Below are 27,384 nucleotides of genomic sequence, written 5' to 3'. Positions count from 1 at the left end.
GATTTGTATTCTTGTACAATAATTATTTGTACAATTGTTATGTAAAAAAACATACCATTATATTCGTTTTACCTTTTTATTCACATTCACATTTAAACCTACACAAAAGCTTTCAGGATGATCACCTCTGTAAACCATAACAGAAGAAAAAATGTGCAGAATAGCCATTATTCAATATGCTCCTGTTCCTCATCTTCACTCTTCCTGATCAGTGTTTTTAAGTATAAGCAAACACAAGCAAATGGAGTAATCGGAAGGAAAAGATAGCTGAAAAAACATATTTGAAACAGACATTTTCAGATCAATACCATATTTAGTTAGCTGTCGAATGTAACATAGCAAGAACTCTACTCCTCAAGCACCTAATCCATTGTTTGACACTAAACACAAACACCTTATAAAGTCACTATTTCATAACATCATCTCCAATTCAAACATTAATTGGCTTACCAGCATCCAATTTACCTCTCTTAATAACCATAAACTGCATTTATTCCTTCCTCAAGACAATAACAAATATTTGCCAATAACAAGGTCTGCATGTATATCCTGGTCAACCCATGTCTACCCAAGTCTTCCATCGCTGTGTGTAGAAGTGCCTAATGTCAGTAATGTCCATCAACATTCAGAAACACGGGCACCTTCCCTTTACAGACCATTTCATTGAATATATGTACCACATCATAAAAGTGAATTAACTACTGGGATTTAAAAAAACAATCTTTAAAGAAAAAAAATATTTTCGTTTCTATTTCTCCCATTTATCCCTTCTGTTGAGTATCACAAGTGGAGTGAAAGTACCAAGGCCCAAAACTGTTTATCCATTGTGTGAAACATGGAACGTTTTCCATGAGCACAGTAATGTAGGGCTTCAGTATTGGTTGGCATGCAGCTACATGAATAATTGTTAAAGTGCCGTGAGGTTAATAGTCATTTCGATGGCTCATTGTTGCACAATACATTTTGATAAAGTTGCTTGAGCAGTTTCTTTGAGTTTAAAAAAAAATAACTTTATATTTTTATTGCAAACACTGTTATTGGAGGTAAGAACATAGGATTGAAAAAGGCACATCCTTTCGGTCATTCTGCACGGAGGGAGTCTTTGTTGATTAATTTACTGTTGGGGAGAAGAAATTGTTAAAAACCCACATAATAAACTTGGCAGTGACACCTTACATGCAATGTGATCCCAGTTAATGCTCCTGATTAAGAAGAGGAAAGCCACAGTACCTCTCGCAAGATCTACTGCATTTGCACCCTTAGAAGCACTCTCTCTTGGCTCTAAAAGACAATGCATAAAGTACACGTTTAGACGTTCCGCATTCATTACAAAGCAGCAACTACCAATGCCATGGATTAAATCACGGATCAGCAATCATTTAAGTATTCCTGTGGTTAATGAATTCTCCAGGTACCTCAGAGGGGGCGTCGTCGTCTGGCGCCGGGATGAGTCTTCCAGTCGCCGGCCCCACGCCGAGTACTTTGGGGTTTTTCTCGCTCTTGGGCGCTCCCTCCAATACGACGACGATGTACTCCCTCTGGGGCTCGTCGGCCTGGGCCTGGGACACCGGACAAGACGCTTCTGGGGCACCGTCTTCCACCGAGGCACCGTCTTCCACCGAGGCCTCGGCCTCCGCCGACGCCGCTTCAGCAGCGACGACTTCTGAAGACGGTGCGGCCTCTTCCACTGGCGCAGCTTCAGCAGGCGCTGGGGCCTCCACTTCCACTGCCGCAGGGGCCTCCACTTCCACTGCCGCAGGGGCCTCCACTTCCACTGGGGCCACCACTTCCACTGGGGTCTCTTCCACTGGGGTCTCTTCCACTGGGGCCTCTTCCACTGGGGCCTCAACTTCCACTGGGGTCTCTTCCACTGGGGCCTCTTCCACTGGGGCCTCAACTTCCACTGGGGCCTCCACTTCCACTGGGGTCTCTTCCACTGGGGCCTCCACTTCCACTGGCACAGGGGCCTCCACTGCCACTTCCGCAGGGGCCTTCACTTCCACTTCCACAGGCGCAGGGGCCTCAACTTCCACTGAGGCCTCCACTTCCACTTCCGCAGGGGCCTCCACTTCCACTGGCGCAGCTTTAACAGAGACCGGCTCTTCCACAGGTAGGATTGCGTCGATTACCTCAGCCACCCCTAGTGCCTCAGTCGTAGAGGCAGCTGCCAGCACTGCAACACAAAAGCCAGCCATTCAAAACATCACAGACCCTCGTCACAACGAATAAAGTGCTACGAGTTTACCATTGTAAATATGAAAGAAAGGCATATATAGCTTAGTTAATACTGCTAATCTACTTGTTTTGGATTGATGGATGTAGAAACTTTAGACATTTTATAGCAGACAACCAAATATGCTCATAAATTAATGAAATAAAACATTTGAGTTAATCATCCTTCGAAACTGAACATGAAAACAGCTATTGGAACACTTTCTATAATATGCAATACCTTGAAGATTTAAAGCACCAATGCACATATCGGTGCACGCAGACCAAATTCAGACAAAAAGACTGGAGTAAATCCTTTTCATGTTGATAGAACTTTATTGTATGGCTTAATGAGTAACCTCCCATAGCCCACACCAGTTTTAAGCCATTGAGTCTACACATGGTTGGAGTTTTGTTCGTTAGCTACTTTCCTGTGCATGATGACAGATCAACAGTTGGAAAAAGTCACACCACTAAATTAAAAGCTTGTACACAATCTCAGAGCAATCTTTTAGGTATAGTCACAGCCGCATGACTAAAGACAAATTTACACTCACTGATGTATGGCAAAGAAGCACAAAATTATAAATTAAAAATGTACAGTGTCTTTCAGGTCTCGCATAAAGAGAATCCCTATATTGAATAATTGGGTTTAAATAGAATACTAACGCATTTAAAATGAATTGTTCCACCTGCTGCCATTTAATCCTGTCCTCTGTACCAGTGGACAGGTTAAGCTTAAGAAGCTGATTAGGGTAATGGAACGCATAAATCAAAGCGGTATTACAGGGTAGCTGGATGAGGAAAGATTGATAAATGGTATCTGTGGATCTCACCAATAGTGGTTTTACAAGTTGATGAAAACATTGCATTTACCCACTTGCAATCAGCTGCAGGGGTCAATTTGGGACTTCCACATCTAGGCTCTCACACCCAACAGAAACACAGCACATGGTCACACTCCAGTCCCTCGCACGCTCGTCAGAGACGACGCATTGAACGAGGGAGCTGAAACATGGTCAAACCTGGAAGCTAGGACATTTGGCTCCACCCAAAAATAAATATCAGACATCTAAATGAAATGTATTATTATTATTATTATTACAGTGGGGTCAGTGTATGCATTTGGGATGGTTTAGTGTCTAGGAGGACTGAGGAGAAGGGGGTAGGGGACTTTACACTGGCTGGGGGGGGGGGGGTGGTCTGAAAAGGCTTTGGGAGGTGGACAGCTGTGCCTCCGGGCTCCCCGTCACCCCCGGATCAGATCTTAGGAGGAATCTGCCTCCTCCACGAGGGGAGCAGCAGCCGTACCGTTGTTCTCCGTCTCGGCCGCCGCCGCCACCGGCTCCGTCAGCACCTGGGCCGCCTCCTCCACGGCGTCGGCCCCCTGCGCCACCTCCTCTGCCACCGCCGCCACCTCCTCTGCCACCGCCGCCACCTCCTCTGCCACCGCCGCCACCTCCTCTGCCACCGCCGCCACCTCCTGAGCGGCCTCGACCACCGCCTCTGCGGCCTCTACAACCACCTCGGCGACTTCGGCGACCACCTCGGCGACTTCGGCGACCACCGCGGGAGACTCCACCACCGCGTCTTCTCCAGGCGCCGCCTCCTCCACCACCACGTCTACAGGTGCCTCCACCTCTGCAGCGGCCTCAGCTTCTACCTCGACGGCTTCTACCTCGGCGGCTTCTACCTCGGCGGCTTCTTCCTCGACGGCCGCTTCCTCCTCCTCCTCACCTGAAACCAAGGAGACGGCGGAGGGGTTAGTCGTGGTTTGAGTGGAGGCGTTCGCATCTCTGGATAATAGAAAGAAAAAAGGGCCCAGCATGGATATAAAACATGCAATTACATGGCGACTTAAAGAGTCAAATCTTAGAATCACAAGCATTTGTAATCGAACAGAATCAATCTTAAAAAAGGGAATATCTGACACTACCAAAGTGAAACACTGAAAACATTTACTGGCTTATCACATTGCTCCTCATTTTGTAACCACGGCGATCCCGTACATCTTGAGGTAGAGCCGTAAGCGCCCGTCACCGAGAGACCTTACCGGCGTTCCCTGTGAGGTGATCGTCCCAACCGTAGGAGCCCAACACCGCTAGCGGGTCGGACTACAAAAAGGCGCATGCAAACCCAAAAGGAGGGAGAGAGGAGAACAGGACAATAGGGAGAAGGGTAGACATTACACTAAAGAAAGGCAGGTTAAAGTGAAGGAAGGGAGGAAGTGAGGCGGGCATATATTTAGTGTCTTACCATCATTACCATGCGGTCGGTTAATTGTAAACTAGTCAAACAAGTCAGAAGTGAGACGGACATCAAGACAACCCAAGTAGTTTACTTTGTGCAGATTTTAATCCCTCCCAAATACACTGGTTGTTACATTTCAGGCATTAGCAAACCTTTTAGCCATCCAAAGATAGTGCAAACAGTAATGACAGTTTTTTTTTTACGTAGCAAGTCCATTCCGCCTATTCCCAGAAGGTGGCTAATGAAAATGTTTGCGCGTGAAGAATCGAATAGAGGAGGAGCAGCACCAAAAGTTCAAAGCAAGGTCACATCTCAGTGGGGAGACCATTTTTTTGGTCACAGGAAGAGTGAAAAGAGCGATGAAAGGTTGTTCAGTCGCTGGTCCACAAAAAAGAAAAAATCAAAGAGCCAGTTCTAGGAGGGGAAGCCCAAGGGTCCAGGGGACCTTAGAGTTAGCATTAGGCTGGAAAGAGTAAAGAAAGAGAATTAGGGTTTACCAGTAAATTAGACTACACAATGTCATAGTTACTCCAAAAATCTAACAAAAAGGAAATATGGTTTCAAGACTCGAAAATGAGCAGCAGGTGAATCGCAAAGGGGATTTTCTTTCTTTTTCGACGGGAATTAACACTTTGCCAATAGCACACTACTGAAGAGTCCGTCTGTTGTTCTCACTTGGTGCACAGGTTGGGAACATTTGTTTGGATACAAATGTATTCATTTTGGTAATTCAAAAAGAATAGATGTCAAGGATAGAAGGGAAGGAGGGATGTGCCCAGGAACAGTACAAAGAATGGGTGCCTAGCGCCCTATTCGTACCAATTGAGGTCTTTGGAACACAAAGGTGAATTCGGGAAAGGCTGAGGAAAACAGGGTTCTCAACGTTCTGCCAGCCCAAATGCAACTATGGAACATTGTTTATCGTCAAGAATACCCAAGAGCCATTTGTTAATCTTTTTGTACAGATTTGTTTACATGATGCCTTTGCATGCATTTGCTCCAATTAAAGTCATTAGCTGACCAGTAGAACAAGGTGGGAAAGGACCACCTGAATACAAAGATGGTGGCATGAATTTAAACAAATAATAAATTCAGAAGTGCACCATTTGGTGATACAAACATTACCATAAACTCAAGTGTGTGGGAGCACAAGTGGCAAAGAGCAAGAATAAAGGATTCTTGTAGTGAAACCCACAGGAAAGATCATACCCCATGCCACCTGTGATTAGTCAGGAGCGAGCCAGGCCATGCTTATGAATGACATCAGCAGAACTCACCTTGACCTGCAAGACAGAAGACAAATAAAATGCTCTCATTAGAAGAGGTAACGTGAACCATGTTAATACCATGTTACAGTGGGAACCGTGACTTATTGTATGAACAACTGCCAAGTGGCCAGTATGAATTACCAAAACATATCAGGTACACTCAATATGCCTAACATTCCAACACTCGTAATAATAATGAAGATGTAATGGCATAACAATTAGGGATGGGTCAGAAATTAGAATATTCGATTATTCGTTCCCGAGGGTCCAAATATTTAACATTTGGACCGTTAACATTTCTTCCCATTCAAATATAAAGTTTTTCACAAGCCATAACTTTGCTTCCCTGGTAACGCCTGAGGGTTTGACTAATACCTGGAACAACCATTACCCTCCCGTAAGGTTCTTATGCAACGGAAACGTTGCTCACTACTCCAGTAAATAGGACAGACCTTAGCTACGACTTGGCAACGGGAGGTATTCTAGTCCGCTCAGCTATGAGCCAAAGAGCCAACGTTATGCAATGTACATATTTATAATTCGAAATTCGTCCCAGCCTTTATACAACAGATACTCTAGGGTCTATAGCATATAATGCGTTCAAGATATCAAGTGATTTCTTGCCGATGATCCATGGCTGCCTTTGTGAATGTCAGCACAAAACGAATAATAATCCGAAGTGATGCACTTACAGAAAAGGTAACGGAACAAATGCATGTTAAATACAGCCTTGTGTGTTAAACACATGTTTTTTGCTGCCACCTTGTTAGATATCAGGTCACCTATGTGAATCAAACCTGTTGATGAATCACTTTAAGTAATCTTCATCTCATTGTTAAATGATGAAAGGCTGGACTCAATGTAGTGGGTGAGTACGATGTGCAAGTGCTTGAAGTGAAATCTGAAGGCAGTTCATGAGTTCGCAACGAAAGAGAAAGAGCAGGGTTTCCCACAGCACAGTAAAGCTTAGGCAGCCTAAGCCTGCCGCCTTAACTACGACGTCCCAAAAATAAATAAATATGCAAGGGATAATGTATAGAACGCCGGTCATTATTGGGAAAAAAAAGTCCCAACCGGACACCAACGCGGAGTGGAGGTGTCTTGCTTCGCACTGAAGGGGCTTATTTTCGATAATGACCGGCGCTCTATACATTATTCCGCTTATTACACGGCTACTTGCCAAAAGTAAAAAATAACCTCACACGGTATGTTTTCTACAATTTATTTGTTACCAATCGTAGTGTTGATCATCAGATAAATAGTTTCCCAAAGACGTTAACTTCGCTTAGCAACCGAATACGCTGGGGTTGATAAGTTATCGGACTACTTGCGGAGTGATAAGAAAGACATGAATCAGAGGCAAAACAAAATTGTAATAAATATATATTTTGGTAAATATTAAACAAAAGACCCCGACCCCCCCCCCGGGGTCAGACAGCAGCCTCCAAAGGCTCCCCATTGTCCTCAAAAGTGGAAGCTACTGCCCGTCTTAAGCAGCATTGCTTTAACAAGAAAACAAACCCTTTCTAAACATTTGAGGTTTAGTGACTGAAGCTTGTGCTGGCCAACAGGCAAAGGGAAATGTACTTACTCTTTGGTGGCCATGGTTTGGGCACCCAGTCCGTCTTAGGTCTAGCTTGGATCTGTTCCACACGGTCATTGTACCGGGTATGGTCGGACGACAGGGTGCTATACACCTGGTGAGAACCCACAACACAAGTATTAACATCAAACTGGACAGAAGCATTCTTATGGCCGTCGCTCCTCTACGTTCAGTGTCCCATTTGAAAGTTAGGAGCCATGAGGCTTTCAGAAAGGCACCGTATGCAACACAGACACCAAACGTTTTACCTATATACTGTAGTCCAAATTCAAAATATTGTCGAGTTGTCCCCAACTTAAGCTTACCGTTTAGAAAGCCGTTACTTTGTCATCCTTAAAACATTTGCTGCCACACCAACGACTAATTTGACATGGTGTCAATTTGCTTCATTCAAAGTTTTATCACGTTACGGTTAGTCCGGTCTTATTTCGTATTCAAGTCTGACTAATTACATAGCAACAGTAGTTAACGTACATTTGTAAGTACCCATACAGCAGAAGCCAATGTTGTGGCGAATTTAATTGAGGCCGAGGCGTAATCCGCAGTCAAAACAATCAAGCTAACCTAAGTATAGGTTAGCTTGCAAAGTGGACATGACGGAGGCCATTGCTGATCCACTGAACACCGTTACCTTGAATAAAAATGGATTCTTCTTGCATTATCCCAAATGTTTGCGACAATGTTCAACCAAGGACAAAACTCGACAAAAATACACAACGAAAGGATTAGTCCTTTTGTGGGGAAATGTTACGTACATCTTAAATCATATTTTCGAAAGGTGAATGGAAAACGTGGTACTTACATACGCGAGGGAGCCGGCGAACGCACCACCACATAGCAGAGCGTAGACTATGTTCTCCCCGGAGCCCCCGGGCACAGTCGACATCTGTCGCCGCTGAACAACTGCAAGAAATACACACAATTACAACGATTTATCAATAAGGCCTTTATGTTTTCCATTACTGGATCCAACACTTTATTTCCAATTTTCAGTGTGCCAATAATGATCGGTCGAGAAAATTGGCGTGATCATTTACTATGTCAATACACCGTCAACATAAACAGCTGACATATAAAAGTGCTTATTTAACAAAATGACAAGTTGTCATCTAAATGCAATATGACAAACCACATCATGACAAAAGACTAGCGCATCTATACGAAGACCATCAAGGACTCCCAGTGTTTCTCTTTTAGACAAAAAGGGCAGCTATATTAGAGGCAGTAGAAAGTCACCCAACAAGATATGTTTACGAGTGCCACAACACAACGAGCATTAGCTTGAGAAGGAAGGGGGGGGGGGGGGGGGGGGAGGTGAAGACTTAACCTGGCTTATGACCCCTCCCTTCCTGACTGGCTGCAGCAAGAGATTTAGTTGGCCAAAAATATGCACGCTAGCGTGTCAAATACAAGCCAGTATACCAAGCCTCCACAATCTGGATTTGGTAGAACCAGACTTTTTACATTGTTAGATATTTACTTGTTGCCTTGTATCTTCAGCTGCCATAGTTCAAGTGGAGGCAAATTTCTAAATAAATCTGGTATTTTCAGTACTATACTTCTGAACGGGCATTTCCACATAGCAGCTTTTACTGCAGAGGGCAACCGAAGTCCTGTTAATGCCACCGTTATGCAGTCAACTCTGAAAACACAGTTCAAACTTACGGTATAACTAGCACAGAATTTAATTTTTTTACATAAATATGAATAGATATTTAGTCTGGCGCTTCAACAATTGCATTAATCAATTGAGGTTAATTTCTTATTCAAGGGTGTACATCAAGAAACTGCTAAAGAAATGCTATTCTTTAGTTATGGAATGAATGACAGCTTTTTTATGTCGGGGGAAAACACTCAAACGCATTTCTCTCATCTATTGACAAGGGTCTAGGTTGGATAAGGGTTGATTGGTCCGTCTTAACGGGACTTCCTCATGACCCCGCCCCCTCTCTCATTAAGCAGTCCACTAGTGGACAAAATTAAATAAAGTGGCAGGAGGCTCATGCGAAGAACATGTCATGTTGGAGACAATTAAGAGGTTTACGCTAGAACTTGAGCAAGGTTCTTCCAATCTTTATGTTGTTCCTGATAAGAGTAAAGTTAATCTCATCCACTAGTATGGCGCGGGGTCATGTTGCTCAGGCCTCTGTTCTTCGTGAGAGCTGTGCTATAGTAGACGCTCAAAACGCACAGCACATAACAGGAATGCCTTCCTCTGACGTCCTTTACATCGAGACACCGTCACGCACCACGTGACGCAGCTCCCTCCATGGAGATGAAGGTCAAACTTAACGCATTTCTTTGTAAATGTAGAGTTTCCCACTTTCCCAAATATGACACTAGGATGGGATGCAATGTTGGATGCACTTGATTCCATCCATAACGTTTAGGATGTTTGGGGGGGTTCAGTCAATTAAAATAGCGATGCTTCAATGCGACCCGCAGTGAAGAACCAGAAACCCAATGAAGATCACAAGAGGACATTTATAACGAGTTGGATGGCATTGCCTTCATACAGCCACGTCGTTTTTGTAAATGCCGTGCACACATTTCAAACAGCTAAACCAATAAGTCAGTAGAGATGTAATAAATCTGCATATTCATTATATTGGATATGGTAGGAATAGCCCTAGGACTCCATCTCGAATTAAATTGCAATATCCAGAAATAAAATTTGACCTTCAGGTTCCTTAATCTACGACCCGCTGCATCTCTCTGGTTTCATGTATGAACACATCTTGCATAATAGAACAAAATGTTCTAGCAGGCCTCTGGTGGATCGCGAATCCCAGCCGGTCGCCATGATGGAATAATGTACGGACCCTATGCGTCTCACGACCGGGGTCCAGCACATACCATACCCAAATCAACGTCTGGACGTCAGTCCTTACCGTCCTTTGGGCCCCTGAAGGCTGCCCTCCGCACCAATGGACCGCACCTCTGCCAGGCTGCTCTGCAGGAAAACATCGCTGTTTCAGGGATGCGGCTAGTACAGATGGGAGATGATGGTGTCTCGCAAAACGCGTAATGAATGACTGGGAGGACTGGAGCAGCGCTCACTATGGTCTGACCGCGTGTACTGTGGACTCTTCGTCTGTCCTGCCGACTGTTGCGCAATATAGATGCGCACGCTACGATCCCGCCCCCTTTGACGTCACAGGCCATTTAACTAAAGGTAATGATAACATGAGATATAACTACATGTTTACATTTAGGGCATTTAGCAGACGCTTTTATCCAAAGCGACTTATATCAAGTACATTTGTCAGAAGAAAGAGAAACAACGATGCACTTACAGTTACCTAATCCCCTTATTGAATAGAGATAGGTAGAATAAGACAAAGATAGGTAGGATAGGACAAAGAGGTAGGATGAGTGTCAGAAGACATTTGCAAAATGCATATTCAAGGAAAAATAAAGAGAACCAAAACGATATGCATACTGTCAATAAACATACAGTTTGTGATGTTATTGTGTACATTGTTACTCAATAAAGGGGGGGGGGGACAGAAAGAATATCAATATCATTTCTCGGACACAAAGTTCAGAGCACCCAAAAGGTAATCTGAATAATTAATTATTGTTTTTTGTTGTTTATTCGGTCTTTATGGCTATTTCATCTATTAATTCTTCCTGACTTTGAGATTGGTTTACTTAAAAAAACATTTCACAAAATAAAATATATCATGAATGAAAAAAATATCATTTACTTTTAAACAGGAAACATTTAGTAAAGAGTACATCGATTGTTATGGTTCAGTTTTGATTGGGCCACTATACTTTCCTTTTAAAGATAGGCTAGATAGATTTGGCTAAACATACATACAAGTCATTGTCTCGTCAAAAGTTCTTTATTGATGATTGTGAACCAGATTTACAGCATCAATTCAACTACATTTGGGTAAATATTATAATAAATAATATTTAGCATATTTTTATGTTGTTTGTTTGACACCTAACAGGAGTACAAAGAATAATAATAACGTCAAAGTGTATGTGGAACATTTTATCAGAGTCTTGATTTGGAATGAGACACAAGGAGGTCCCGGGGGACAGTGGCACATCCTGCATCCTACATCCTACAGGACAGACTGTGGCCGCAAGGACAGAGCATCCTGTGTAGAAATGGGAGATTTTTTTTTCTTCGATAAATCAATACAAAAAAACACTTGTGAAGTCGTTACCGTATCATGTAAATATGATCTGATTCAGGGGTACACTTACTTTATTCCAAGCCATTCCTAACTTTGTACTCATTCACATCAGTGCTGTGCTGCTTGAAGAGCTATGAGGGACAACAAGTAGAGAGATGCTGTTAAACACATAACAGAAAACACCTGGACATCACATCATTCTAAGTTCACACCTGCTTTGTTCTACAGACAGCTTGTGACAACAAAAAACCAACAGACTGTATTAAATAGGTATTAATAAAGGTTTACAACAGACTGTAATAAATAGGTACTAGTAAGGTTTACAACAGACTGTATAACGGATTAATACGTTTTACAACAGCCTGTATTAAATAGGTACCAGTAAGGTTTACAACAGATTGTATTAAATATTAATTCCTAAGGTTTACAACAGCCTGTATTAAATATGTATTAATAAGGATTACAGACTGCATGAGGTATAAATAAGGTAACATGAATAATGTAATATCAATACGGTAAAATTAATAAGGGTTAATACGTTTATATGAATAGGGGTTAATTCGGTAATATGGATAGGGGTTATTACGGTAATATGAATAAGGGTTATACGGTAATATGAATAAAGTTAATACGACATAAATAAGGGTTAATGAGTTAATATTAATAAGGTTTAGAAACTGTATGAGGTAAGACGGGAATATGAATAAGGTTACCAGGCCCCAGAGGAGAGCAGCCGTCCCGAAGGAGAGTCCCACCCGCAGCCAGTTGGGATGGACCGTGTCTGGTTTGGAGGCTGTGAACATAGACCTTCTCCCGACTGCACCAACAAAGAATACTTTTGATTAATACATAATAACAATAAGATAATACATTATCCAATACATCTAGGAAATATATATGCTAGTATGAATCCATAATACAGACTTTGTGGTGGCTAACAGTGCTATGCTATTGCTAAGCAAAGGTCAAGCCTTACAATCAATGAGGGCATCTTACTAATTGTATCAAACTATAACCAGATGCCATTCTATTCAATAATGATCAAGTACTGCTAAAGGATAAACCTACCTTTACTGACAGTACGAGACAATAGGTTGCTGAGAGTCATGTTTGCTACAGGACGTCTGGATACTGCGATCGTAACAATCTGCGGTTGACTACAAATCCTGGCAGCCCTGGTCTGACGATAGAAGATCACAGATAGCATGATGGCAAAGAACGCAATATCTTAATTCGTTATTTGTTACTGAAATCTGCACCGTCTAGAGACTTCAGGACGAAAACATTATTATTTATTTATTCAGGTTGAGCAAATAAAAGTTAATTAGGTGACGATGATATCGTCAACGACCTGCTCTAACGTTACTGAAACGTAACGTCGATCCCTTTGAATAAATATTCCCTGTACTTTTGCGGTTCTACATATTAATTCTTACAAACATCAGAAGCTCCGGTCCTGTTGGGTGTGTGTGTACACTGTTTAACACGCAGGGCCCTTTGACCCGGAGGAGAAGCGGCCATCTTGCTGAGGGGGCCTCGGCTGTCACCACGTGAGACCTAGGACCGTCCAGAGACCGGGACCAGCCCTACCCCGAACCCCACCGACTCAGGAGGCCGTGCGTATGCCCAGCTCCAAAGGAGTCGCAGGACGACACGATGCCCGCCATCACCTTACCGCCGAAGGAGAACGCTCTCTTCAAGAGGATCCTGGTAGGTTGGACGCCTCAGTGTGCTAATGCTCATGATGAAGCTAATGCTTAAGCTAGTGGCCCGAGAAGCCGCTACTTCTAGCATACACCACGCATCTAGTCTCTTGGGAAAATGATATTTATTTAGTACGTCAACTTTTAAGGCTTCAGTTTCTCCCTTAATCTCTCCAGAGCAGGCAGTGACGTGGTCTGCCAGCCTCGACAGTACCTATCATGGGTCCTGGACAGCACCTAGCATGGGTCTAGGACAGCACCTAGCGTTGGTCCTGGACAGCACCTAGCATGGTGTCTGGACAGCACCTATAATGGGTCCTGGACAGCACCTATAATGGGTCCTGGACAGTACCTATCATGGGTCCTGGACAGCACCTATCATGGGTCCTGGACAGTACCTAGCGTTGGTCCTGGACAGTACCTAGCGTTGGTCCTGGACAGTACCTAGCAGGGTGTCTGGACAGCACCTGTCCAGCAGGTCCTGCTCCTCATTTAGATGAGAAGGCTGCTGGGAGAAGTCAGACTCTCCTCTGTGTGGGGTTAAAAGATCACCAAGTCAGACCCCCTGGCATAAAGTCATCGACATTTAGGTGACAGTAAAATTAAGTTTGAATCCCAGCAACATCACAACTCCTTGCTACCGCGTAGAGCTAGTTAACACTCGCTAGTATTGTTTGTTGTCTGAATCGTTGTGTTAAAGTTATTCCACTAGGCAGGCCAAGTAAGCTGAGCTGTGCTAGGCACTGGTAACACTGAGATACATCAGCCACACTTTAAGGGTGAATTGGTTGATTTTAAGTATTGGTCTATGTATTTGGGCACTGGACGTGCTCAGTAGAGGCAGTCATCACTTTTGATCTGAGGTGGCTGGCAGCTAATTTTAGCACTTGGCAAAATACTTTGCTGACTTGTGCGGTTTGTTCTTTTTCATGTTTACATGGTGGTTTTAATAACCTTCAATAGTATACAATGTTTGGTATCATTAACTGCTATGAGTAGTTATGTTTTGTGAATATATATATATATATCCTAGTTCAATAGTAATACCGTTAGTTCTTTAGTAACAGAAAGACTGTCATAGCTCAAGCCAGGGCCTCAAGCTGAAGCTGTCAAACTGCTGCCGAATGTCAATACTTGGATTGGATGTTTTGGCCTGCTGCTGGTGTTCAAGGAATGCATCCGTCAATCAGCTTTTAGATTTAATACAATTTATTTCTCTACACCTGCGATTGTGATGCAACACGGATGTTTCGAGATCACTGGCTCATCATCAGCCATTCGTAACGGAAAACTGGGGTCTTAATATAGTTTCTGGTCATTGCCTCCTTTAACATAGTATTTTGCAAGTTTTGCTGTTATACTTGCTCGATAAAAATTCAAAGCTGTTATCAAAATATTTATCAGCCAAATCACTTAACCATAAGGACTATGCTAACATACTGTCACTACAAAATATGATATTAACGGCTACTTATTGACTGTCTTATAAAGAAACTTAAAGAAACATAACCAAAGTATGTTGTGTGCATGTTTTATTTTGCCAACTGAGATTGACTTACTGTTCAAGCCTTGCTGATGCAGAGGGCTCTGGATGTGAATCAGACCGAAAGGCTGTTGGTTCCTCATGATGCTGAGAGCTATGGATGTGAATCAGACCTGAATGGCCTTGTGTTTGTTCTACAAGATGCAGAGGGCTCTGGATGTGAATCCGACTTGAAAAGGCTGTTGGTTCCTCATGATGCTCAGAGCTCTGGATGTGAATCAGACCTGAATGGCTGTTGGTTCCACGCCACCATAGTGATGGAGCGTGTTGCCCTAGCCTGAAACCTTTTCTCTTTTATGCTGCAGAGATGTTACGAACACAAGCAATACAGAAATGGACTGAAGTTCTGCAAACAGATCCTATCCAACCCCAAGTTTTCGGAACATGGAGGTAAGTCAACTCTGATACATCACATACTTCTCTATGAATTATCTACGATCCATCTATGTATTGATATAACGTGACTTTATATTTCGGCCAACATACAAACCTTTCTTAATGGTTGGTTGTTAAACTTAAGTAATGGTGTCTGACATTTCCATGTTTTCTCCCACTATTCGGTCCCTGGTTTGATCAGAGACCCTGGCGATGAAAGGGCTCACCATGAACTGTCTAGGCAAGAAGGAGGACGCCTATGACCTTGTGAGGAGAGGTCTACGCAATGACCTCAAAAGCCATGTCTGTATCCTTTTCTGGTCAATGCATTCAGCCCTAACTCTAAAAGCTGTACGATAATTGGCAACAAGGACTTTCTTTACAAGTCTGAACCAGGGCTCAGCCTACCGCCAGGAGTTGACGTGTTTACGAGTGGCACAATTACCAAGAACGCACAAATCAAAAGCCTTCATATTTCTAACGAGGGATCGCTTTTTAAAACTTCACCATTTTCGGTTTTGCTGACAATAAGAAGGATCGTCATATTCCCAAAAGTTCACAACTGATGCGTGGAACGTGCCCAAACATAGTCTTAGCGGCCCCTTTGGACCCGAGGTGATGTCACCGGTTGTCTCCTTAACGCCACTGCTGTCAGGTTGGCACGTGTACGGGCTGCTGCAGCGCTCGGACAAGAAGTACGACGAGGCCATAAAGTGCTACCGGAACGCCCTCAAGTGGGACAAAGACAACCTGCAGATCCTGCGGGACCTCTCGCTGCTGCAGGTCCAGATGAGAGACCTGGAGGGTTACCGGGTGAGCAGCATCGTCCTGTGCAGACGCAGTGAAACGCGATGAGATGCAAGACGTCGTACAATAGAAGGGATCGTGTCATTATCCCTCGATGACGTTGAGTGAATGTCCATATCCTTACAGGAGACCCGTTACCAACTATTGCAGCTCCGCCCCGCCCAGCGGGCCTCCTGGATCGGCTACGCCGTCGCCTATCATCTGTTGGAGGACTTTGAAATGGCAGCTAAGATCGTGGAGGAGTTCCGCAAAACACAACAGGTCTGTTGAAGCGTTGTCCACCAATGTCCCTGGTGAGATGCTAGCGCTGAAAACTGCTCTGGTGAGTTTGTTGTTGTATTACATCTCTTATTGTGTGTGTGCGTGTGTGTGTGTGTCTATTGCCAGACCTCTCTAGACAAGGTGGACTTTGAGTACAGTGAGCTTCTGCTCTACCAGAACCAGGTTCTGCGGGAAGCCTGTCTCTACAAGGAGGCCCTGGAGCATCTCAACAGCTACGAGAAGCAGATCTGTGACAAGATGGCCGTGGAGGAGATCCGAGGTTAGGGCTGCTCGGTTATGAGGAAAACCATAATCCCCATTTTTTTTTGGTCAATATTGAAATCACGATTAATCAAACGATTATTTTTGAGTTTGAAAACATGTTTATTCAGCATATTTATTCAGCATGTCTCTCAAATTTTATTTTTCTAACTGAGAACTTTGAAATTTCGCCTTTAATTAATACAAAAAAAAGTACACAAAATGGTCAAAAAGAAAATGTTCCAATCTAAAATGATGTACATATATGTATCCAGCTGTCCTGCCTTTTTCTATAAAACATTTATAAAAAAATGTTATAATAATTGAAAACTAGATTATGTTAATTTTGTTATCGTTTGACGTAGGGCTGTACGGTATGGACTAAAATGTATATCACGGTATGATTTGAGGAATAGACGGTAACGGTATTATATCACGGTCGCTATGTTAATTTTATCTTCTAAATGCCTCTGAAGGGGTCAAATACTGGAAAGGTAGCAAAACTGCATACATTTTTTTTAAAACTTTTCTCAAGTTACTTCTATCTCTGAAAAACACTAATGTTTAATAGTATGGATTTGTTTCTCCACTTGCTTGCGAACCTTGCCGTATAGTTTTGCCATCTCAATTTGGCTGAAGTGTGTGCGGGCATGTAACGCGTACCTGGGATCAAGTGTTTTGACCATCTCTTTAAAGCCCTTTCTATCGACATTTTGAAAGGGAACCATGTCCTTAGACAGTTAAACAGTGACAACGTTTGTCATCTCGTACCACCACTGGCATTTTGTTGTAAGGACTGGCTTTCAAAATGCCTGCGGAAGAAATGTCTGATTGCAGAGACGGCTTCACGCTACCAGCGTCTGTCTCGTACGCACGCAGGAGTGCTTGCTGCGCACCTGCGCAATAGCATACTGCCTGAGAAGGCGGTATCGCTGTCAATCTGTCCCTGGGAAAAGTAACGTGGTGCCGAATTGAAAAAAGAACCGTTTCGTTACCATATTTTCAGTAGTTGCTCGTAACTTTTACTTTTTACATGAAAAAGTAGTTAGGGAACTGTATTAACGCATTACTTACTTTGTTACGCGTTACACACAACATTGTCTACCGGTCCCACCGGTCCCGAGGTAACGTCAAAATCCATACCGTAGCGCAAACTCACACCGGTATACCTTCAGCACCGTTTATACCGTACACCCCTAGTTTGACGCTGACATCGCGATCAAAATTAGAGTAATCGCCCAGCCCTATCCCGAGGTGCCCCTGGCTTCTGGCCCCTTGACGGTTTCTGCGGCGGCTCTTGGGCTTCATGTGACCGTCTCGCCCCTTCTGGCTCCCCCAGGAGAACTGCTGTTGAAACTGGAGCGGGCGGACGAAGCCTCCCAGGTCTACAGGAGGCTCCAGGAGAGGAACCCAGAGAACTGGGCCTACTACCACGGCCTGGAGAACGCCCTGAAGCCAAGTAACCAGAGCTCACCGTGTTGGACCCAATGGACGATGGCAGGGCTCAGCCTCTGTCCAATGAGGGCTTAATGTGGGTCTTCAGCACTGTAATTGTGGTTTTGTTAACTCCCATGTATCCGTTGAACCCCAGGAAACGTGGAGGAGCGTCAGAAGCTTTATGAGGAGACGTGGGTCAAGTTCCCCAAAGGCCTGGTGCCAAGGAGGCTGCCTCTCACCTTCCTCACAGGTAACTGCTGAGCAGAATGCACCGACCCCCTCCTGACTCTTGGAGGAGGGGAGACCAGGCTGCAGCACCATGCAGTCAAACGTCTTTCCATTACTATTTGTGCATATAATACTAATGAATACTATGATCATGATAGGTTTTTATTGTGTAGTAAAGTGGTTCTCAAACTATGGTACGCGCACCACTACGCACTACCACATACGCAACTTGCTGTTTGGTGGTGCCATAAATATTTTTTTTTTAAAAGTTACTTTTTTTATCTATACAATTTTAACTGAATAATTTCAAAATACTAGTACGAATGGCAATACATTAACAATGAGATCATTTAAAATGGGGTTTAAAAATGTTGTGCCTTTCCTGTAAAAAATGCAGTTTAAATATCAGCGTGCTTAATAGACATCTACGATTACAAGCTAAACTGACGGCAAGATATAAGTTCTAAAAATCAAAAATACTATGATCTTGATAAGAAGTTTGAGAACCACTGGTATAGTTTACTCGAGTGGTCAATCTTCCTCTATAATCCCAGTTCAATCTCATTCTTCATTATCTTTAATATTCAAATTATATTTGAATACTGTATGCTAAATTTCGGCCTTATATAAATATATACTATGAACCTATACACTATACAGGCTTATGCATTGCTAATGAAACTATCCGCATGTGGTTGTTAACCATGTGTCAACTAGAGGGCATTCTACAAATATACATTTCTTTCTTGCAAAGTAAATAATAATATTGGGTACAGAATCAGATCACATGTTGTACGGTCCTTTCACATTGATTGTGATTTGCTTTGAGATTATCCAGGCTTTCACGCATCATTTGAACAAACAGGATTAGGTTGCCTCTTTAACGATGTGTTTTGGGCGTGTGTTTGGCAGGGGAGAAGTTCAGTGAATGCCTGGACTACTACCTGAGGATGAACTTAAGTAAAGGCTGCCCGCCTCTCTTCACCACTCTGAAGTCCCTCTACGCGGACACAGCCAAGGTACACGCTGAAAGATGAGGCGACCGAAGGTCACTGTTGAAAGTGGGGTTGGCTTAGCCCAGGCGGTAGAGCGGTTGTCTTGTAACCGAAAGGTTGCTAGTTCGATCCCCAGCTCCTCCTAGCTGAGTGTCGATGTGTCCCTGAGCAAGACACTTAACCCTAACGGCTCCTGACGAGCTGGCTGTCGCCTTGCATGGTGGGCTCTGCCGTCGGCGTGTCAATGTGTGTATTAAACGATGTAGGTCGCTTTGGATAAAAGCGTCTGCCAAAATGCCCTAATTGTAATTGAAAGATGTTGGCAATGACCTGGTTTTCCTCCCGTGCTTCAGGTTGCCATCATTGAGGAGTTGGTAGTTGGATATGAAACCTGTTTGAAGAACTGTCGGATGTTTAGTCAACATGGTGAGGACTAGTTACTAACCTTGCAAATTACGGAAACGTGGGTTACATAATCACTGTATTGTTCCTGTTTTTATCACAGCTAAAAACAGGAACAATTTTGGGTTTTCCTGCCCACACTGGATATATACATTTATATATCACTTTTAGATCACAACCTCGCCGAGCATTCAAGACTTCACATTTGCCGTCAACATCAGAAAATAATTTTGCAACACAACTTATAGTTTTCAGCGGGTCTATTAATGAGGTCCTTGTAGTATGATGAGTGTCATGTCCTTCCTGCAGATGAGGGCAAGGTGGAGCCCCCCACCACACTGCTGTGGGTGCAGTATTTCCTGGCGCAGCACTTTGACTTCATCGGGCAGCAGAGCCGTGGCCTGGACTACATCAACACGGCCATCGACAGCACGCCCACGCTGATCGAGCTCTTCCTGGTCAAGGCCAAGATCTACAAGGTTGGTACGCGTCTCTGATGCGGAAGGAGCGCACGGCGTCTCTGAAAGGGGGGGGGGGGTTCCTAACAGGGGTTGAGACATTGCGCTGTGCAGCACGCAGGGAACATCAAGGAGGCAGCGCGCTGGATGGACGAGGCCCAGGCCTTGGACACCGCCGACCGCTTCATCAACTCCAAGTGCGCCAAGTACATGTTGAAGGCGGGCCTGGTCAAGGAGGCGGAGGACATGTGCTCCAAGTTCACCAGGGTGGGTTTGTTGAGAGACGTCCAGACCCGCACATGAAGGCCGACGGTACCTCGAGACCTCCTGCTCACCTTGTGGTGCGTTTCAGGAGGGCACGTCGGCGGTGGAGAACCTGAACGAGATGCAGTGCATGTGGTTCCAGACGGAGTGCGCTCTGGCCTACAAATCCATGAACAAGTTTGGAGAGGCGCTCAAGAAGTGCCATGAGATCGAGAGGGTAAGCCTTCCAGTCCGAGACGCATTCTCCTCAATCCTTTGGCCGGGACGACGGCCGTGAACTTCTCCCAAGGATAACCTAAGTTGTCACGTTAGTTCATTCAAAAGGTTGTTTGTGATTATGATCCGTTTACAATTAATAATTGGTTTCTTTACATTATATAAATATTAGGGCTGTCAAGCGATTAAAATATTTAATCGCGATTAATCACATTATTGTCATAGTTAACTTGCGATTAATCGCAAATCTTTTTTCTATGCTAAATATCCCTTGATTTCTTTGTCCCATTAATTGTTCTAATTTTAATGCTCTTATCAACATGGAGAAGTGCATCGGCTTGCCTTGTGCAAATGTTTTTTTATTGATAACATTCGCATATACTGATCAAAACAGGAAGATACAAAAAAAAGCCTATAGTGTAATTAAACGATGAACATACAAACATACTGCCTTGAACATAGCAGTCAGGCTACTGCTTCTTTGTTTTGAGCCAGAGAAAAAAAAAAGAATTATTATTTTTTTTTTAAATATGAATAATCGCGCGATAAAAAAATTAACGCCGTTAAAATTGGATTGCGTTAACGCCGTTAATAACGCGTTTAACTGACAGCCCTAATAAATATGAATTGATATAGTGGTAGCACTAATCTGCAAGCATGCCGAACTGATAAGCCAGACTCGACGGCAGTTTGCTTCACTAAAGCCCCGACTGTCGTCCCTGCAGCACTTTGTGGAGATCACAGACGACCAGTTTGACTTCCACACGTACTGCATGCGCAAGATGACGCTGCGCTCCTACGTGGACCTGCTGAAGCTGGAGGACGTGCTGCGGCAGCACCCCTTCTACTACAAGGCGGCCCGCAGCGCCATCCAGATCTACCTGGAGCTGCACGACCGGCCGCTGGCCGACGACAGCAAGGAGTGCCAGGCAGACGCAGGTGAGGACGGATCCTGAGAGGGGGAATGGGACTGGGGTCACTAGAGGGTCTGGGAGAGGGGGGTCACTAGAGGGTCTGGGAGAGGGGGGTCACTAGAGGGTCTGGGAGGGGGGTCACTAGAGGGTCTGGGAGGGGGGTCACTAGAGGGTCTGGGAGGGGGGTCACTAGAGGGTCTGAGAGAGGTTCATGGAGTGCTTTATTCGTTCTCAGATTTTTTAGAAAATTGAGGATATAAAAAAGAAATAGAAGTAGAAATACATTAACGTGTGAAATCACAAAGAATATGCATATATTAAAAGCATTTACTAAACTACGCATAAAAAATTACTGCCATAAAAAACATATGCATCTAAATAATATCCACAATAAATATATATATTCACAAAACATAATACATATAAAACAAAATATATGAATTTGCACAAGGGAAAAAGCTTCATTATCATGTGATCGGTATCCTTGATTCAGAGAACGTGACGGACAAGGAGCTGAAGAAGATGAGGAACAAGCAGCGGCGAGCGCAGAAGAAGGCCCAGCTGGAGGAGGACAAGAAGAACGCCGAGAAGGAGAAGCAGCTCAAGAACCAGAAGAAGAAGAAGGAAGACGACGACGAAGAGGTCGGCGGGCCCAAGGAGGAGCTCATCCCGGACAAACTGGCCAAGGTAGGCGTCTGGTCGGTCAGCGGCCGCTGCTTCAGCTTCCTCCTGCTCCCCCGCCTTACGTGTGTGTGTGTGTGTGTGTGTGTGTTCAGGTGGAGAGTCCTTTGGAGGAGGCGGTGAAGTTCCTGATCCCTCTGAAGACGCTGGTGCGGCACAAGATTGAAACTCATCTCCTGGCATTTGAGATCTACTTCAGGAAAGGTAGGGAACCACAATGACCCGCTTGCATGTCCCCCCTCTCCCTATACAACCCGTGTCGGGTGCTTTACCTTCGGGAGCTCGCTGCCCTCAAAACCGTCACTTGTGTGACCCCTCTGCATCCGTCCGTTGACGGATCCCATTGACTCTGAATGGGGTGGATCCCGCAGTGCATTGTGGGTCCATCCGTTCCCTTGGATCCGTCGGCTCCGTCAAGAAAGTTGAAAAATGTTAAACTTCTCATGCAGCGACGGATCCGTCGTCCAATCAGATCGCGTATGCTCGGGCTTGGCTGACGTATGCCTCTGCAGAGACTACTCCCCCATTCCGTCAGCCACGCCTTCCGTCATCCGGTGACGGACGGTGCAGCGGGTAGACGGTGTGAGGAGGATGGGGGGGGAAAGGGATGAAGAAAACCTTACAGGATTCTTTATGATCGGTCGGAGGGCAACACTGTTGCCAAGTAGGAGCCAGACTACCAAGGGCACGTCTGAACAGTTTATTAATAGTAATCTACAGGTTATCCTAAATTCTACTGCTCGGCTCGGCGCTGCTCTTGATCAGGGCCAACAGTTACCCCCGTTGGTGCGGTGCGGTGCAGCGCGTGCTCGGGTCCAATGGTTCCAACACTTATTCCCGTTTCATAGTTAAGGGGAACATTTTAACAACGGAGAATGGCCGTAGATCAGCAGCAATGTAAACACCAATAAACTTGGTTATTGCATTGGCCCGTTCTGAATTCCCAGGCAGGGGTTGTTGAAATAGTGTCGTGAGCTGGGTTTGCACAGCTCGTTTTTTTTTTCATAGCAACGGTGGTAGTAACGCCAGGATGGTGCCTTTTTGAAATGCGTGTGCATGTTGAAGTGCTGTACGTAGACACGGAGAGCCCTCTCCGTAGCTTACGTGCGCATCCAATGTCTTTTAACTATCCGTCGACGCAACGGAGACGGCAAGGGCTGTGATTGGTCCTCACAACAAAAATAACAAAATCATTTCCGGAATCACTTCTCTGCTTTGACTTTGTACCACCAAATAAGATTTGAAAAGCTTTGTATTTTATTTACAACACTGCTTACATGGTTTGTAGTCAACATATGAGATCGATCGGGCGGTGACTTGCATTGCGTATCCGACATCCCGACGGAGAACTGCGAATGCTCGAGGGGTCTCCATAGTTACGGAGTCGGAGTAGTATACTTTGGCTAAACGGTCTAAACGACTTCAAGTTTTAAATATTCCGCATCACATAACAAGCCTTTACATTCGCCATATTAACGCTTTGTACGCCACATTACGCACCGCGGCCCACCTCTGTAACCACCCAGAAGTGCCTGTACCGTGAGGGTTCGGTACACATGCGTGTATCGTTACACCCATTTAATTATGAAGGAAAGACGTTGATGTTCCCCTTAATGCCATACTGTGCCTCGGCTTTCAGTTGAGTGGGCTGCAGAGCAATGGCCGAATGTCATGCTCAGCTTGTTCATAAGGCTCGAATCGGGATTCAAACTCTCAACCTAAGGATCACCAGTACAATGCATTAACCCGTTGAGCCACTGACATACCCGAACGGCATGAAGCCTCATTCACATCGTGAAAATGTCTATTGATAAGCACACAACAAGAAAACCCCAAGCACACAATTCACAAGATAATTAAGGGCTTTCTTAAAAGAGTACAGATCTGATACCATACGTGAAAATGTCACACGAGTTTTCGCCTTACGGTACAGGCTGCAGTATGACTTTTACAGAATTTCGGGGGGATAAATGAACGGTACAGAAACGATAGACAAAGCAGCTTGGCTGCTGGGACCCCTAAAAAAAGCTTAAACACAATACATGCAGACATGCAATATAAAAGCAAAACAAAAATGAGAACAACCATACTTCCGCTGTGCGCCGTGTGCAGAAAGAGAGAGGACTTCCTTAAACTGTACTCTTCACTTCTTTGTAGTGTTTGAACCCTTTAGTCACCACATGAAATTTAACGGCTGGATCAGCTCTGATAGTTTTCCCCTTGTCCCTCTCTCCTGGTTCCAGAGAAGTATCTGCTGATGCTCCAGTCTGTGAAGAGGGCCGTGGCCATCGACCCCGTGGACCCCTGGCTCCACCAGTGTTTGGTGCGCTTCTTCAAAGGAGGTGAGCCCAGCGTCGGTCGAGACCCACGGAGAGGCGGGTCACCTCTGGACCACTTCAACCGTGGGACGGTCTGAGAGCACTGACCGAACGATTAGGAGAGTAGCGCGTGTTCTCACCTGACGGCCATTCAAACCCTGTGTTTACGCTAGGCGCCTCTTCCTAGAAACATTTAAAAAGAAGACCTGCGTGCCAACTCCTTGCAGACACTGCCCAGATACTGAGGCCCAATCCCATTACTACCACTTACCCCTTCCCCTTACCCCTCCGCCTTGTTTTGAAGGGGGAAGGGGTAGAAATGGGATTGGGCCCCAATCCCATTTCTACCCCTTACCCCTTCCCCCTTCACCCCTTCAAAACAAGGGGGAGGGGTAAGGGGAAGGGGTAAGGGGTAGAAATGGGATTGGGCCTAAAACGGCCAGTAAGGGGAACTGGTGCAGTAGCAAGCCTTAAACCCCTCAATAGATTAGATGGATGTTGAGCCCGTCTTTACGTTGTACCCTATGACCAGGATCAAGCCACAGCATGGATCCCACCACATCACTACCCACAATAAGCTGTGTGTCACGTGTCCCTCGATCCCTCCAGTGAGCGAGAGCAGCGTCCTGGCCGAGCCGGTCCGGACGGTGCTGAAGCGGGAGATCTCTCGGCTGTTTGGGGACAGCGACCCCAAGAGCTTCAACAAGAAGTACCTGAGCCGACACTCCAGCTCCGTCCCCCAGCGGCTGGCCGGTGAGCCCCTCCGCCCGGCCGTCCCACCCGCCGCCTTACTGCTCTGTGTTTCTTACCCGACGGCTGAATCCTCGTTTGTTTCTGTGCCCAGCCGCTAAAATGATGGTGTACCTAGAGCCGTCCTCGGACACGATGGCCTGCGAGCTGGCCACCGCCATGGACGATTCGCTCAACGGCCGCAGTATTCAGGTACGCCCCCACACCTGGTCAAGTCTTGGTGTTCAGAAAATGGCATTTTGCCAAAAGACGGGAAAAAGGTTTTATGCTAGCTCGAGCTAGTGTTTACCTTATTCAAAAAAAGATAGATTATCTGACTCGACAAACATTTCGACGGGATATTCCCATAATTCACGAGGGCCTCAACAGGTCATCCTCCGCGTGGACCCATTAGACCTTAACATTCCTTTAATCCATGAGAATAACATCCGCGCCGTTTGAGAGGGAATGCAGCTACGGAAATCTACCAGGAAATGGGAGATGACATCACAGCCTTTTGAGAGGGAATGCAGCTATAGAAATCTACCAGGAATTAGGGAATTCCATGACCAGCGAAATGTCCCACCCTTTGTGTCGTGTTTCCGCTTCACAGCCTCTACTTCTGTTTGTAAGCCATGTGTAACGCCGACGATACCGCCATCGTCTGACCGTGCATCACAGGGCTTACTGGCTCCAGACCAGTAGCTAGTTACCGGCCTCATTACCATGTTCTTTAGCTGTCATTAGGCGTGTTCAGATAAACAAACCAGGCCCGTGACATGTGGCTCTAACCAGTTCCATTAACCAGTTCGCAGGAGCCTGGTTAATGGGAGTCGGGAACCGATTAATGGGAGTCCTAAACCAGTTAATAATGGCTCCTGGGAACAGGTTAATAATGGCTCCTGACCCGGTTAGCAATGACTCATCAACCGGTTAATTGGTAATGACTCCTGAACAGGTTAATTGGTAATGACTCCTGAACAGGTTAATTGGTAATGACTCCGGAGCAGGTTAATTGGTAATGACTCCGGAGCAGGTTAATTGGTAATGACTCCGGAGCAGGTTAATTGGTAATGACTCAGGAGCAGGTTAATTGGTAATGACTCCGGAGCAGGTTAATTGGTAATGACTCCGGAGCAGGTTAATTGGTAATGACTCAAACAGGTTAATTGGTAATGACTCCGGAGCAGGTTAATTGGTAATGACTCAGGAGCAGGTTAATTGGTAATGACTCAAACAGGTTAATTGGTAATGACTCCGGAGCAGGTTAATTGGTAATGACTCCGGAGCAGGTTAATTGGTAATGACTCCGGAGCAGGTTAATTGGTAATGACTCAAACAGGTTAATTGGTAATGACTCCGGAGCAGGTTAATTGGTAATGACTCCGGAGCAGGTTAATTGGTAATGACTCCGGAGCAGGTTAATACCGATGGCCAGGTAAATAAGGGGCGTGTCCTGCTGCAGGTGTGCTCGGCGGTCCTGGAGGCCCTGCGCGGGGGTCAGCTGGGGGGCGAGGGCCACCCCAAGGCGGCGGAGGCGTACCGCGCCGCCTGCCACGCCCTGTTCCCGCACACCCTGGCCTTCATGGAGGCGGACTACCAGGACAACAGCAGCGCCAACGGAGACCTGTCGGCCGGGGAGCAGGACGACATGGCCCACGAGATGTGAGGAGGGACGAGGGGGAGAGAGCGCGGACAGACACACACGCCACACCACGCACACGCACACACACACACACTCACACACACAGACGCCCCCTGCCACATGTCTGCCGTGCGGCCGGCCATGCTCCTCGGATCCCTTCCGCGGTCAGCTCAGCCGTTTGCCCCGCCCCACTGCACTGACGCGAACGGACTGACCGTGCCACAAAGAGACCAGGCCCCATTTTACTTTTTTTAAGAAAAAAAAAACAAACAACAAAAAAGGGCTCCCCCTTTCCTCTGTGGGGAGTGGAGAGAGGTGTTGGGGTTAGGGGGGGGTGAAGGGTGGAACGGTGTTGGGTTTAGTGCTGACTGACCCGGGTGGACTATGGGGGGGGGAGAAGAAGAGGACTCTGACTGGAGGTTTCTGTAAAACACAGTTTAGATCTTTTTCTAGCGCTCCTGTGTTTCACAAAATGTCCTTGTAGGTACGTCTGCTTCTCACATTTTTAAAAAAAGGTAATTTATATCTTACAAAACTGACTAAATGAATTAAATAAAAGCAGCATTTGCGTAACCTTATACCAATTGTATTCGTGTTTAAATTGCAAGTAACTCACGGATAATGGGTTATCTCCGAGTCCAGATGTAAAACTACTCCAAGT

General features: G+C 45.3%; 2 protein-coding genes and 1 long non-coding RNA gene across 34 annotated transcripts; 1 reads left to right on the top strand and 2 right to left on the bottom strand.

Moving 5' to 3' along the window:
- Nucleotides 1-57: 57 nt before the first annotated feature.
- Nucleotides 58-10,452, bottom strand: mgarpa (mitochondria localized glutamic acid rich protein a). 31 transcript variants are annotated; one of them, XM_060063926.1, is made up of 11 exons: nucleotides 10,224-10,451; nucleotides 8,135-8,235; nucleotides 7,321-7,426; nucleotides 3,523-3,948; nucleotides 2,064-2,173; nucleotides 1,998-2,021; nucleotides 1,905-1,928; nucleotides 1,764-1,799; nucleotides 1,416-1,715; nucleotides 1,231-1,281; nucleotides 58-1,117 (listed from the first exon to the last, which is right to left on the bottom strand). In XM_060063926.1, exons 1-10 carry the CDS (start codon nucleotides 10,297-10,299, stop codon nucleotides 1,243-1,245), a joined length of 1,242 nt encoding a protein of 413 aa, XP_059919909.1. In that variant the 5' UTR covers nucleotides 10,300-10,451; the 3' UTR covers nucleotides 58-1,117; nucleotides 1,231-1,242. The 31 variants fall into 31 exon arrangements, 30 of the variants coding, with proteins under 30 accessions (XP_059919909.1, XP_059919906.1, XP_059919908.1 ...); XM_060063923.1 differs by having other exon boundaries at nucleotides 1,746-1,799; nucleotides 1,887-1,910; XM_060063925.1 differs by having other exon boundaries at nucleotides 1,887-1,910.
- A 1,747-nt stretch (nucleotides 10,453-12,199) lies between these two features.
- On the bottom strand, nucleotides 12,200-12,968 carry LOC132466633 (uncharacterized). Of its 2 annotated transcripts, none has more exons than XR_009527908.1 (3): nucleotides 12,923-12,968; nucleotides 12,555-12,666; nucleotides 12,200-12,303 (listed from the first exon to the last, which is right to left on the bottom strand). It is a non-coding gene; the product is annotated as an uncharacterized LOC132466633 (long non-coding RNA). The 2 variants fall into 2 exon arrangements; XR_009527909.1 differs by having other exon boundaries at nucleotides 12,927-12,945.
- Nucleotides 12,969-13,060: 92 nt separating this feature from the next.
- naa15a (N-alpha-acetyltransferase 15, NatA auxiliary subunit a) lies at nucleotides 13,061-27,301 on the top strand. The gene is made up of 20 exons (XM_060063893.1): nucleotides 13,061-13,196; nucleotides 15,038-15,122; nucleotides 15,310-15,414; nucleotides 15,763-15,920; nucleotides 16,041-16,175; nucleotides 16,302-16,455; nucleotides 17,776-17,895; nucleotides 18,028-18,123; nucleotides 19,014-19,120; nucleotides 19,450-19,522; nucleotides 19,808-19,977; nucleotides 20,071-20,223; nucleotides 20,309-20,437; nucleotides 21,162-21,375; nucleotides 21,844-22,037; nucleotides 22,127-22,235; nucleotides 24,275-24,373; nucleotides 24,959-25,102; nucleotides 25,194-25,291; nucleotides 26,544-27,301. The coding sequence occupies exons 1-20, from the start codon at nucleotides 13,143-13,145 to the stop codon at nucleotides 26,745-26,747; spliced, it is 2,601 nt and encodes an 866-aa protein (XP_059919876.1). The 5' UTR covers nucleotides 13,061-13,142; the 3' UTR covers nucleotides 26,748-27,301.
- Nucleotides 27,302-27,384: the final 83 nt, after the last annotated feature.

Source organism: Gadus macrocephalus, chromosome 10, assembly GCF_031168955.1.
Source record: "Gadus macrocephalus chromosome 10, ASM3116895v1".
Classification (NCBI taxonomy): domain Eukaryota; kingdom Metazoa; phylum Chordata; class Actinopteri; order Gadiformes; family Gadidae; genus Gadus; species Gadus macrocephalus.
Note: the sequence above shows the minus strand (reverse complement) of the source record. Positions and strands in the feature narration are given on the sequence as shown.